Below are 13854 nucleotides of genomic sequence, written 5' to 3'. Positions count from 1 at the left end.
TGCATGTTCCCGCTCATTGGATCATATCTCAGTGGAAGAAATGTTGTATCTGGCCCTTTAAGTGCAGGATAAAGACGTATAGCTCAGTGGTGAGTGAGCTCCATTGCCGCGTCTGGGATTTTATTTAGCGTTTTCTATGTTGCTGTTGTCCACTACTCATATTATTTTTTAAATTAATCAAACGTTATGAAGAAGATGTGTATGAGATGATAAACATTCTTCAGAGGAAAGGGACGCGGTGTTCGTTTGACAGATTTTTCGTGCTTAATACACTCGGTAAGTGATCTATTGTCTTCTGATATACGCATTTGTTCATGTAATTTACATGGTTTACTGCAAATACGCCATTGATATGTTTTATATAATGCGCTCATTTTTTCTTGTAGTTTACATTATTGCGAGTGGATTTATTTATTGCACAGCTTAGTGGTGGATCAAGTTGACTGTGTGGTTAGTGGCCATCTTTGGACCACAGTAGTCCATTGATTTAAGTTCAGATGAGGATGGCTATAGCCTATTCTGTATCCCTTTTCATTTTCAGTGTATGAAATAATAATGAATTAACCATTATAATACAACAACCGGATATGAGATGTTCTATTTGAGCTAGGCTATAAAAAGAAGAACCGTGCGCATCAACGTCCTAGAATAAACACGTCTCTGGTCCAATCCACTGTCATTATCTCTTGCCCGTGCAGCCATCGGTTAAAAACCTTTTTCATTAAATTAAATATATTTTAATATATGTAAAGCAATGTGTTTGTGGGATGCACACGTATATATATATTCATCTGATTTCTTGAAATTAAAAATCGTATTGGTAACAGTGAAATGTAGGTCTAAAAGATCTCACTAATCACTCCCAAGTAATATAAAGTTGTGAACATAACTTCTGTCATTTTTGCCAATATGATTGATTGTCCACGTGTTTTCAGCTACATAATTTGAAAGACTTTGTCTGCAATGTGTTGTCAGACCAATTACAAGGACATGATGCATTCTAAAAATACCTCAGGGGAACTGTTTCACACAGGCTTATTACACAGGGACAGATATTCTAAAATGAATCCTCATCATTTGATGTTTTTCCCCATAAGCCTGTAGTATTACCTGGATGTGTGACTTTGTTCACCTTGAACATCCACAAAGCTAGTCAAAATGATGAATATTTGAGAATATTAGGTTGGGTACATTCACCTCCGCAGCCATCCAGCCATGAATCCTCCTGCAGTGAACCCCTTTGGTGTTTGCCAGAGGATATTGTGTCGGTGATAAGAGGTTGCTTCAATTTAGCAGCCTGGTAGTATTCAAGATACAGCAAGTGCTACCATTTGAAATGAGAGAATTTCATCAATTTGACTTTATTATATGTTTTTGTACCCCTTTTTCTCCTCAATTTCATGCTGTGTAATTGGCAGTTAGTCTTGTTTCATGGCTGCAACACCCGTACGGACTCGGTAGAGGCAAAGGTCGAGAGCCATGCGTCCTATGAAACACAACCCAACAAAGCTGCACTGCTTCTTGACACGCCCACTTAACCCGAAGCCAGCTGCACCAATGCACTGGAAGAAACACATACACCTTGCAACCGTGTCAGCGTGCACTGTGCCCGGCCCGCCACAGGAGTCGCTATTGCGCGATGGGACATGGACAGCCCTGCCGGCAAAACCCTCCCCTAACCCGGACGATGCTGGGCAAATTGTGCACCGCCCCATGGGTCTCTCCGGCTGCGACAGAGCCTGGACTCGAACCCATAATCTCTAGTGGCACAGCTAGCACTGCGATGCAGTGCCTTAGACCACTGCGCCACTCAGGAGACCATCAATTTGACATTTAGCAGGTCTACCAAGTAAAATATCTGTTGTTGGGTGGTGGTTCACTCTTTCCCTTTGGCGGCTTAGTCATGATTTTACATGTTCCTAGCTTACAACCAATGGAGAAACTGTTATGCATTATACTTAACATGCATTTCCTTAGCTAAGACCCTGTGTATCCTCCAAGCGCTCTCCAGTCCTGTCAGGGAGTGGAAGTGCTAGTGCCTGACTTCCTACCGTTATTGTTGTTACAGGACGTCCTGAAGCTCAGGCAGGGTCCACTCATCTTACCCAGAGGACTTCACACTAACAAGCCATGGAGGACAAGCGTAAGAAGCGGAGCCCCAAGGTGTCTCTACCCCAGCCCCCTCCTCCCCCGGTCAACCCCCGTAAGCTCTCAGTCCTACCCTCCAGTAAGAGTGCCACCTTCTCCCTTGGCCTCCCCCAACCCCCTCCCCCAAAAACAGAGGCAAGTTCAAGAGGTCCATTGGGGCAGTAGGACAGTCCAAAGATGTGCTCAGTGTGGTCGTAGCTGCTCCACCAAAGACCACAAGGTTTGTAACAGTCACAATGTCTACTTTAATGAGTCAAATGAGTTGGATTGACAAAATGTATATTGGAGGTTGGATTAATGTAAAGGTTCTGTTTACTGTTATTTCCTGTTGTCTGGTCTGTCTTCACCAGGCCTCACAAGGAGAAGGCCAGGGCACCCCAGCCAGCAGGGCCCAGTAAGATGGCCCAGTCCTCCCCGCTGCAGCATTCCTTCCTCACGGATGTGTCTGATGTGAGGGAGATGGAGGGAGGCCTCCTCAACCTGCTCAATGACTTCCACTCCGGAAAACTGCAGGCTTTTGGTAAGATGATTATGGACCACCCAGAGAATACTGAGACACAGTTACGCAGTGGAAATGCAGCCATTTGTTTGACATTGTGCCATAGTACCATGGTCACGTAGGAAGTTATGTCCCTTTGACAGATATGTAAAGGTGTGAATGACGCTTGCTGTGTCCTCTCAGGGAAGGTTTGCTCCTTTGAGCAGCTGGAGCATGTGCGTGAAATGCAGGAGAAGCTTGCACGGCTACACTTCAGTCTGGACAGCCATGTGGAGGAGCTGTCAGAGGACAAGAGGAAGTGTGCCTCTGACCACAACCTGGAGCACCTGCTCTGCAATGTAAGCACCTAACTTAACACTCTCTACAGTACTCAATGAATGATTTACTCACACTGTAGTACACAGCTTACCACATTTATGTCCTTACCCAGAACATAATCCAATTGGGCTAAAACAGGTTGAATCAACATTGTTTACACATAATTTCAACAACAAAAAATGTGATGTGATAACGTTGAATCAACGTGGAAACTGATTGGATTTGGGGGGAAAAGTAATTAACGCATGGGAATTTAGTCTATTTTTCAACAAACGTTTAACCTAAATCCAATGACGTGACATGTTTTGTTGATTTCACAATGAATTCACGTTAGTTGAAAACTCAATCAAATGTACATCAAAACTAGACGTTGACCTGAAGTCTGTGCCCAGTGGGTAGGGTCATATTGAGCCACACTGTAGTCAAGTGCAATGGTTGTTTACATGCTGTTTTTAAATATGCAGAATATGGTTATTCCCATACATTGTTTACATCCTAAGCAGATGCTCTTGAGTCATATTTTCCCTCCAGCACACTGCTGTGTTTTGGACAACATCTAGTCCAAAGATGTGCTAATTAATAATGCATGCTTTTCACATACTATCCAGGTACACAGTGGTTGGCTGTGGAGAGGCAGCAATCATTGCGAATGACAGACCACAGACAATTTGACCAAAATGTCAAATGTGTCAATTGTTAGTTTGATTTCTAGCATCCACTCCTGTGGTGTGGTATTTGTGCTGGGGGGCAATTGCTGTGGTATGTGTGAGGGTGGTGTGAAAGCCCTTCAGTTCATTAGAGATATGGGTGCCAAGAATACTCTGTAGCCATAGCAGCAGAGAATAATGTAGCAGCAAAACAGATGGGCTGTGAAATTACTTTTCACTGTGTAGATTAGCTAGAAGAATTTAATTGAATAATTTTGGTTTATTTAGGGCTTACTAACAGTGATACAATGATTGATGTGGTGAAATGATGTTGAGTATTGATCTAACATTCTGTAGGCTATTGTTGTGTACGTCTATGCTTCCGTCTAATGAATTTTGACTCTGACTACCTCAACGTGGGACTACATAATCTGATCATGTTCTTCATTTCCCCCTCAGCTGGAGGAACTCAGCAGCTCAATGTATCCTTTTCTAAAAGTTGTCTCATAATCTCTGGGATTCAGCTGGCTCACCTGGGAAAACACTGGCTTTGAATCATCTATATTTAGCTTAAATCCTTAACGTGTCTGTGTTGGATCCTTAATGTACCTGTGTCCAGACAAAAACTACACCTGGCTGAAAACCAGGATCTACCCAAGACGTCTGGACCTTGACAAGGGAGATCAGGATGACAGATTGCTCATCTTCCCACGACGACAAGGAAAGGTTGCCATGATATTGATCCAACTGCCTTAGCACCAAAACTGGGCCATATAAAGCCCCTGGTTAGATCATGATTTGTATATGATTGATTCAATCAGGTGTCAACTGTCAAGCACATCAACTGTGATCTAGCGATAAATACTCCACATTCATAGCACAAGTTCTGCTTATTTTAGTTATTGCACTGTGCTTTAGCCTACATCTTTTGTCAAGGAGTATTCCGAAAGTTCAAGAATAGGCTTTGAACTTATACTTGTATAGAGTGCAGTGGCAGGGTACGATAATGAATCCTGTTATGTGTGTGTGAACATCTGTAAAGGAGACAAGATATCCACCATCTTTATCCAACTCCCTGTTTCAGAGGCACACATACTTTATAATATAAAGGAGAACATTTGCTGTAATGTCAGGCATTGATGTTGTGCATTTTCTCATTCATTGTCATATGATCATGTCTTTACCGAAATGAAGGACATCATTATATATCTTTGATTGCTAAATATATGTACACAGCCATATAATATAAACTGTAGCAAAAATAACATGTTAGGCCATGTTGTCAGTCACTGTGGGTCAGCTCAGCACCTTGGGATGTTCGTCCTGATCTTAATACCTTCTAGCAAAACATTTATTATGATTAGGAGGGACACACTGGATGTGGTGGTTAGAAATACAATGTTTATAAATCTTTTATGCTTTATAAAACAGAAGAGAGTACTTGAACAGTGTGAGATATAAATGGTATATTTTGGTGAAATTTAAATATGTGAGCTAATGTCTAAAATTGATTACTACAGTCTGAAAATGTCATTGTAGTTTCTCAAACTGGACATTTTCTCACAGCTATGTCAAGAAATTGTTCAACCAAGATATAATGAAACTTGCTGGCTCTGCATTGGCACTGAGCGGCCTTAGCTTAGAATATTCAGGCATTTGAGGCTCAGCAGTAGCAGCAGCAACCCTCCAAAGCACAAGCCAGCCCAACCAGCCACTGCAATGCTGTAAAACGGATGGACAAACATCTAGGCCATGGCTATTCACCCTTATCCACGAATGGTAGATGTAAAATGAAATTGTGGGTGTGAACATCTGATGCATATGTATGAAGAGAACATGTTGTAGAAACATGCAAAAACACACACACTGCAAGAAACTACATTCAAAGAACATTATGCAGTAGGTCTCGGGTTGAGTCCAAAGAGTGTTGTACTAGTCAGGTCATTTTGGGACTTAATTTTTGCAAAGTAGTTTAAACTCTTCATGTTAGAAACCAATAACCATCATTTTCACAAGGCAGCTGCTCTCCATTTGCTGTGATTTTCATACAAGTTGCTAAACTCTAAACCAAACTAGTATGCCTAGATCATATACTCATTTCTAAGATGATTAATGTGTCATTGGTTTTAAAAGTTCTGCATGTAGTGTGTATGGGACCAGAGAGTAACTTTCTTTGGTCCATTAGAAGTGTAAGATACGACACCTTTGTTTTACTTCACCTTGCCAAGCCTACCTCTTTTTCCAATATGGCCTGGACCTGAGTCCTATAAGAACTGTAGCTTCTGACTACTAGGACCCTGTTACATATCTGTCAATGAGAACTACCTTCTCAAGGAACTTGACATTTTATACAATCTTGTCTTTTGCTTTGCTATTAAGGCCCCGTGTTTTGCGCAATTTTGTCACATGACCAGGGGTGTATTCATTACAGAAATAGTTTACTGTTTAAGAACCAAACGGAATAAAACGGGGAGGTACCTACCTGTAAAATAGAAACTCTAGTTTGCAATTTCCGTTTGGAGTAAATGGTTTTGTTGCAAAACGAATCGATGTAATTACTACACCCCCTGGATATTTAAAAGATTTAACAAAAGGTCCCATTTTCTTTCTATGTCAGATGGTCCAGCACCATCCTTAAAGAATTGCTTACATTTTTGGTGTGGTGCTCATTTCTGGAAAATGCTTAAAATAAAGGTTAAAATCTAGGTCATGTGACATGAAAGCCCAAAACACAGGGCCCTAACTTTGTCATTTAACCCCTGCAAAACTAATTGTATTTATTTACTTGTAAATAAAAGCAAATCAGTGACAGTAGTCTGGTTTTAACTGACTCAGATGCTCAGTCTTGCATGTAGTGATTGAAATAGATACTTACCTTACAGCGCCATTTTCCTCAAGATTGTTAAAGACACGAGGCAACAAGGCCAACCACACTGACGCATTACAATGATAGTATAAGCAGGCAAGTGGTTTTCCTCGCAGTGAAGTTGTTCTCACTCATTTTTAGGCATAAGAATTAAACCAACTGGAGCACTTAGTTTACAGAAATAAACACTTTATGTATATATAAATCTCAGTCTTTCCTCTCATTAATAAACAAGTTCAATATCATTTATAAACACAATTGTGAAAGGCTACTTCAAGACTGGCACTATACTGAAACAGAATCACAAACCTGGGCTTCACTGTCTCTGTATCAATCGTTAGTTTAAAGCTAAATGGTTTCAACGTTATACCCACCCAGTATTGTTGGTTTATTATCCAAAGTTGATTTAGGCATCGGTGTACATATATAATCTTTTTTGATTCCCTGTCTGTACATTTTGGTCATAAAACAACAAAACATAAGATGTCACAACACCACTTCAACATATTGTCCCAATAGGACTTACAAACTGCAACATTGTACAGCATACAAATTAGGCTAATACTGTGCAATCACACATTTGAGCTAAACAAAAGTCATTTGTAATCATTAATCTTCACTGACAAATCTTTAAAACAACTGCATAAGACATCTTAGAAATATCACATATTATATTTAATGAAACAGCAAAAATATACATATTTCGGTCCCGTTTCCTTTTTGTGCATTTCAATGGTAAATTCTTGGTAATGTTGTCTCCGATTTGCGTACAATAAGATTCATAAACAGCGACAATCATATTACGATATATCCAATGTAATGTACATGACGACAACTATAATGACAGTGAGTGACTTTTTCAAAGTGCAAAGAGAGCAGGTTGTTGAGAATAAGACCTGATGCCAACAGCTGAAGCCTGTTTGTGCTCCTTTATTGAAGAATACCCTAACTTGCTGAGAAGAGAGTTGATTTAAGGGCTCTCATCTTAAAGGACTTTCTATACTCTGTAACGTAAAAAAAAAAAGTGCAGGCACTACTAGAAATGCAGAACATCTCTGTCTTCAAGTAAGGTCAGTGTTTCTGTTCTTCTGTCTAGGGGGGTTTGGTTGTGTTTCGAAGGTTGTGATTTCTGAGGGACCTTCAGGGGGAGGGGAGGGTCCTCAGGAACTCGTTGAGGCCCTTGTGGACATTGGCATCCTGGGAGGCGGCGCACTCTGCCAGCCCAGGCCCCATGTGGGTGTAAAGGGCTTGGCACAGGTTGGAAGTGGCCCCCCGCACGCTCCCACCCCGGCCGTGGACGGTGCCACTGTGGCTGGATGTGCCCAGGAGGTGCCACAGCAGAGGTAACGCCTTCTGTTCCACCACCTGAGGCTTACGAGGATATAGCTCTGTCACCAGATCTGAAAGACAGGCCAGAGGAGGAGTGAAGAGAAGTGGGGGGAGGAAGGAAGGGAAGTGGTGGGGGGAGCAAACACGTAACAAGGAGCTTATGAAATGCTGAGAGCATATGGCACTGACACATCCGTTTCTCCCTCCTTGTAAGAAGCTAAAGACTCCTTGGAGGGCAGGCAGAAAGACAGTTGCCATTGCACTGTTGCTTAGCAGCTGTTGTAAACTCAGATCCTAATCCAAATGTTAAAAATCAAATGAAGTTTACAAAGTATCATCTACATAACCTAGGTTGCTAAGGGGATTTATCTCAAGCAAATTGTTTCAGTGAAAATACCTGCAACCTTCTCTATGAGATCCACTTTAGCCTTGCCACTCAGGAACTGGGCCTTGCTGCAGAAAGGCTGGAGGAGGAGGGTTTTATCTGTGAACAAAGTAAAGGACAAGTCAGAGCTGGTCATCCTCTCAGCTACGTTCCAGCCTCGCATGGAACCTTAAACTAGATGATGTGATCTCAAACATCATCAGACACCTACCAAGGTTTTGGATGAGTGCATGGAGGGCTCCAATGGCAGCGCTGTAGATTGCGTTGTTCTTGGAGTTGAGGTGATTGTCCACGATGGCCGGTACCAGGATGTAGACTACCTGGGCCAGGTTATCCTTCATCACAGTGATGATCTTCTGCAGAGACTCCAGAGCGAACAAGTTGACTTTACTGTTGGACTCCTGCAGTCTGGCCTTAAAGGCATCAAACACCTGGGAGAGAAGCATTACTATAGATTCAATTATGACCTACTTACATAGGTCCTCTTATCTAGGGGCATTTGCATGGTTTATATTTGGTCAATAAAAGTTATAGCTAGTATTCTATGTGATAGTCAGAGCACTTCGGCAAATGGCAGCTTAGGGTATATAATAATGAGCACTGGTTGATTCATAACCTGCAGTCTCTGCAGTTATATCTGCGAGGTGGGCAGATTTAGGGTCATGGAATATTGTGTGGATGAAAGGCGGGTGGGTGGCGGACGGGTTGAATAAAGAGAAACAGGGCTCGAAATGAACGCTTGACCTAAAAAAAAATGTTGGAAAAGAAGAATATATATTTCAATTGTCTGAATGGACATGAAAAAGGTCATGATACTTGTCATATTAGTAGCCCATGCTAGTTGGTGTATCTTTAGATCTCCCCTCTTTCTTAATTCTAACAGATATTTTCATCTCGGAAAATATGAAACCACTAGCTCGCGCAGTGCGCTACTGAGAATGATGTTTTCCCGTTAATTGCATTTTGGAACATTTGAGCCATCTGCGCATTGTTTTAATTTTTTAAAATTTTATTTAATTGACTTTTAATCCCTTTTTTGTGGTATCCAATTGGTAGTTAGTCTTGCCTCATCGCTGCAACTCCCGTACGGACTTGGGAGAGGCGAAGGTCGAGAGCCATACATTTAAAAAAAAAAATATATATATATATACTTTATTTAACCAGGTCGGCTAGTTGAGAACAAGTTCTCATTTGCAACTGCGACCTGGCCAAGATACATCCTCCGAAACACGACCCAACCAAGCCGCACTCAAATTACTACCCTCTCCACTACTGTCCCGTCGATGTGGATAGGGGAGTGCTCCCTCTGCTGTTTCCTGAAGTCCACAATCATCTCCTTTGTTTTGTTGATGTTAAGTGTGAGGTTATTTTCCTGACACCACACTCTGAGGGCCCTCACCTCCTCTCTGTAGTCCGTCTCGTCGTTGTTGGTAATCAAGCCTACCACTGTAGTGTCGTCTGCAAACCTGATGATTGAGTTGGAGGCGTGCATGGCCACGCAGTCGTGGGTGAACAGGGAGTACAGGAGAGGGCTCAGAACGCACCCTTGTGGGGACCCAGTGTTGAGGATCAGCGGGGTGGAGATGTTGTTACCTACCCTCACCACCTGGGGACTGTCCGTCAGGAAGTCCAGTACCCAGTTGCACAGGGCGGGGTCGAGACCCAGGGTCTCGAGCTTGATGATGAGTTTGGAGGGTACTATGGTGTTAAATGTTGAGCTGTAGTCGATGAACAGCATTCTCACATAGGTTTTCCTCTTGTCCAGGTGGGTTAGGGCAGTGTGCAGAGTGGTTGCGATTGCGTCGTCTGTGGACCTATTGGGGCGGTAAGCAAATTGGAGTGGGTCTAGGGTGTCAGGTAGGGTGGAGGTGATATGGTCCTTGACTAGTCTCTCAAAGCACTTAATGATGACGGAAGTGAGTGCTACGGGGCGGTAGTCGTTTAGCTCAGTTACCTTAGCTTTCTTGGGAACAGGAACAATGGTGTCCCTCTTGAAGCATATGGGAACAGCAGACTGGGATAAGGATTGATTGAATATGTCTGTAAACACACCAGCCAGCTGGTCTGCGCATGCTCTGAGGACGCGGCTGGGGATGCCGTCTGGGCCTGCAGCCCTGCGAGGGTTAACACATTTAAATGTTTTACTTACATTGGCTGCAGTGAAGGAGAGTCTGCAGGTTTTGGTAGCGGGCCATGTCAGTGGCACTGTATTGTCCTCAAAGCGAGCAACAAAGTTATTTAGTCTGTCTGGGAGCAAGACATCCTGGTCCGTGACGGGGCTGGTTTTCTTTTTGTAATCTGTGATTGACTGTAGACCCTGCCACATACCTCTTGTGTCTGAGCCGTTGAATTGCAACTCTACTTTGTCTCTATACTGACACTTAGCTTGTTTGATTGCCTTGTGGAGGGAATAGCTACAATGTTTGTATTCGGTCATGTTTCTGGTCACCTTGCCCTGGTTAAAAGCAGTGGTTTGCGCTTTCAGTTTCGCGCGAATGCTGCCATCAATCCACAGTTTCTGGTTTGGGAATGTTTTAATCGTTGCTGTGGGTATAACATCGTCAATGGGCCTCCAGAGTGGTGCAGTGGTCTATGTACACATTTTTGAGATAAACGGTCTGATCTGTTGCATCAGCCTCATTGCTGATGTGCAGTGGTTGCATGAATTTTGAATCTGTTATCCCAGAGTTTGTTTTGAACCATATCCATATTTATTATCCCAGCGATGACGGGCGCACTTAGTTGTGCTCCCAGGAGGGAATTATTTTATAAAAACATAAAAAGTATTTGGTTGTAATTGTAGCCATCCTCCAGGAGAGCTTTCAGGGGGCAATGTTGTATTTTGAGACAGACTTGAATATGCAAAGTTAATAGCCAGTGTGTACCCTACATTTTGGTCTGATTCTCTGTGGTATAATAAATAGTAATGCATTTTATTTTGTAAAGTGTCATCCTTGCATCATACAATGATGTAAAAATGGTGTTACAGAATCTTTTATCTTCTGGACAAGTAAAAAATGTTCATGTCAAGCCCTGCCTTAAAAAAAACTTAAAATGTAGCTATAATTTTTGAGCAATTTATATCTATAGGGTACTTTGAGATTTTTATTGAATTATTTTAGTCTATCTGGTATTAGTGCGTAAGCCCAAGCTTTAGGGCCTAACTGTAAGCTCCACGTCTATGACTCTGATTTGTGGCCTATAGCGCATTTTCCATATTAGCGGGTTTGGGCCTCAGATTGTCCCATTCTCACATGTAGTCGGGCGGTTGAGGCTGGGTTATTAGCAATTGCGGGCAAACAAACATCTGACCTGCGAACCACTAGTATATATTATAAGGCTAAAGAATATCTGGTTTTGTTCAGATGATGTCAGTTACCGGAAAGATGCTGCCGATAACTATGTTGGGGCTGTGCTCGCAGTCCACCACTAGCTGGTCGATGCCTTTGATACGCTCTCTGAAGTCCTTTGAACCCAGCAGAGCTGTGAGCTGCTTGATGTACTCTGTCTTGTCTGCAATGCTGTGAGCTTGAGGTCTGCCGCTGTACTGCCCAGACTCCCTGCAGATACACAAACAGTAGGTAAGTCAAGGAGAGGAGTTCTCACTGACACATGAACACACTGTACATACAGTACCAGTCAACAGTTTAGACACACCTACTCATTCAAGGGTTTTTGTATTTTTTTACATTGTAGAATAATTGTGAAGACATCAAAAATATGAAATAAACACAAATGGAATCATGTAGTAACCAGAAAAGTGTTAAACAAATCTAAATATATTTAGAAAACCCAAACTTTTGATTGGTACTGTACATTGACAAAACTGTGCTAATGTATGGACAAACAGCAAAGCTAGCCATGGCTTTAACCATAACAGTTCAGTATACTAGGGGTGTAAACTTGATGAGACTGACGTGCTACACATTTCAGTTAGTGTTGTTGTGTTGGCCCACCTGTTGACCACTTTGAGGGGTTCCCTGCTGAGAGATGAGGCCCTAACTGTGCCACTGCCAGGGAGGGAACGCCGGCCCCTGCCTGACGGGGTGTCCTGGGGCATCTCTCCCAGGCCCTTCAGACCACATTAACATACATGTAACTCATGGATCACACACATGTAACCACTGCTTCCTTAAAGGCCCAGTGCAGTCAAAAACGTGATTTTCCTGTGTTTTATATACAGTATATTTCCACCCTATAAGGTTGGAACAATACTGTGAAATTGTGAAAATTATGATAATGTCCTTTTTGTGTAAGAGCTGTTTGGAAAAAAACTGCCTGTTTTGGTGGGATGGAGTTTTGGCCTGGTAGTAAATTAGTGAAAAGACCAACAAGAAAAAGAGTTCCAAGCCTCTCTCGCTAGTTTTCAGTTTCCCACTCAGACCACTCCCAGACAGTCCTAGCACAATTCTTGCTTGAGAAATTGCTCTTTGCTAAGAAGCTATTTTTGTTTATTTTTTACCATTTTAATTGAAAACAAATCACAGTAATTGTTCCCCAGAAATGATTTCATATTGAGATAAGAATGGCTGCATTGGACCATAAAGTAAAAGTGCCTTGTCTTAAAATGCAAGCCCCCAGCAGGGGGAGACAGAAATCGACAGGAATTACTCATAACAGTCACACACACCTTCTCAGTTAGACGGTGTTCTGTACCTTAGTCTTCAGAATGAAAACAGTGTCTCTGATGGGAGCCAGGTCTTTGGCAGGGATATATTTCTCCAACATCTTATCAAAATCAGGGTGTAATGACAGAAACAGCAACATCCGGCGTCCCTGGTACCTAAGAAGAACAGCCTCAAACAATGCCACTTATTCTATTGATAACAGACACACTTACTAGCATTAAAACAGACATACATTGGTTTTAAACAAAATTCCCTCCCTACCTAGCTTCCTGGGAGGAGTCTTGTGACAGCTTGATGATGGCAGGGAGGATTCGGTCGGTGAGGTCTTTCCCTCCAGATAGGAGGCGGGCAGCGCCAATGTTCTCCATCAGGTTGACCATGTGATGACCTGCGCACTTCCTCACCACTGAGTTCAGGTGACTGTTCACAAGAGACAATATCAGGGATGTGATAAGCACCACAGAAAATAAAGCCTAATGGCCCAATTTAATGATAAGATACAAGCATGATAAGATTCAATCTTCAAGCAAAGCATATATTTCAAGGACTGCTGCTGAACTGCTGAGTGTGCTAGTTGGTGACAGTGAGTGTCTGTCTGACCTGAGGCCGCTGGTGAGCAGGGCGTTGAGGCTGCGGGTGGGGGTGCAATGTTGCACCATGCTGTCCAGCGCTGCGTCCACATCCTGCCTGATGAAGGCATTGGACTCCCCAGCCTTCTGCAGCAGAGCCTTGGCAGTGGCCTCCAGCTCCTGGTCCATCCCCTTCTGTAGTGCGGTGTACAGTTCCCCCATCGCCCCAACAGCAACACGGGACACACCCGACCGAAGGTTCCTCACCTGGGGAGCAATACACTCGGATGATGATGATATTGAATCAGCTAGATCATTTTTTCTTCAGCCATCTCATCAAAGGCTTGAATGGTCACATTTCCTCATCAGGATGTAGGAAAAATCAGTCATCAAACGGCTAGAGTCTACAAGGACCACCCTGTACAGAATTGATTGAGGCTGAGCTTATGATTAGAAGGAAGAAAA

The 13854-nt window shown here is 42.7% G+C and overlaps 2 protein-coding genes across 5 annotated transcripts in view; one reads left to right on the top strand and one right to left on the bottom strand.

Annotated features, from left to right (window-relative positions):
* The first annotated feature begins 77 nt into the window (after window positions 1-77).
* ccdc28b (coiled-coil domain containing 28B) lies at window positions 78-6426 on the top strand. Its single transcript, XM_035752443.2, is given in 7 exon segments — window positions 78-276; window positions 2069-2275; window positions 2278-2368; window positions 2499-2668; window positions 2831-2985; window positions 4072-4094; window positions 4232-6426. Coding segments are annotated over 6 exon segments (639 nt in total). The 5' UTR covers window positions 78-276; window positions 2069-2130; the 3' UTR covers window positions 4287-6426.
* A 224-nt stretch (window positions 6427-6650) lies between these two features.
* The window catches only part of LOC118368385 (TOG array regulator of axonemal microtubules protein 1-like), a 32075-nt gene continuing 24871 nt past the window's right edge, over window positions 6651-13854 (bottom strand). For 3 of the 4 annotated variants that reach the window (XM_035752439.2, XM_035752440.2, XM_035752442.2), the window contains 8 exons: window positions 13421-13656; window positions 13082-13240; window positions 12849-12975; window positions 12149-12264; window positions 11572-11752; window positions 8404-8623; window positions 8205-8291; window positions 6651-7878 (listed from right to left, as the gene is read on the bottom strand). In XM_035752439.2, coding sequence (XP_035608332.1) covers window positions 7619-7878; window positions 8205-8291; window positions 8404-8623; window positions 11572-11752; window positions 12149-12264; window positions 12849-12975; window positions 13082-13240; window positions 13421-13656 — 1386 coding nt within the window. In that variant the 3' untranslated portion in view covers window positions 6651-7618. The remainder of the gene's footprint in view (window positions 7879-8204; window positions 8292-8403; window positions 8624-11571; window positions 11753-12148; window positions 12265-12848; window positions 12976-13081; window positions 13241-13420; window positions 13657-13854) is intronic. The other variant, XM_035752441.2, reaches the window with a different exon arrangement.

The sequence above is a fragment of the Oncorhynchus keta genome, chromosome 35 (assembly GCF_023373465.1).
Source record: "Oncorhynchus keta strain PuntledgeMale-10-30-2019 chromosome 35, Oket_V2, whole genome shotgun sequence".
Lineage (NCBI taxonomy): Eukaryota > Metazoa > Chordata > Actinopteri > Salmoniformes > Salmonidae > Oncorhynchus > Oncorhynchus keta.
This window is presented reverse-complemented; position numbering and strand designations above follow the sequence as displayed.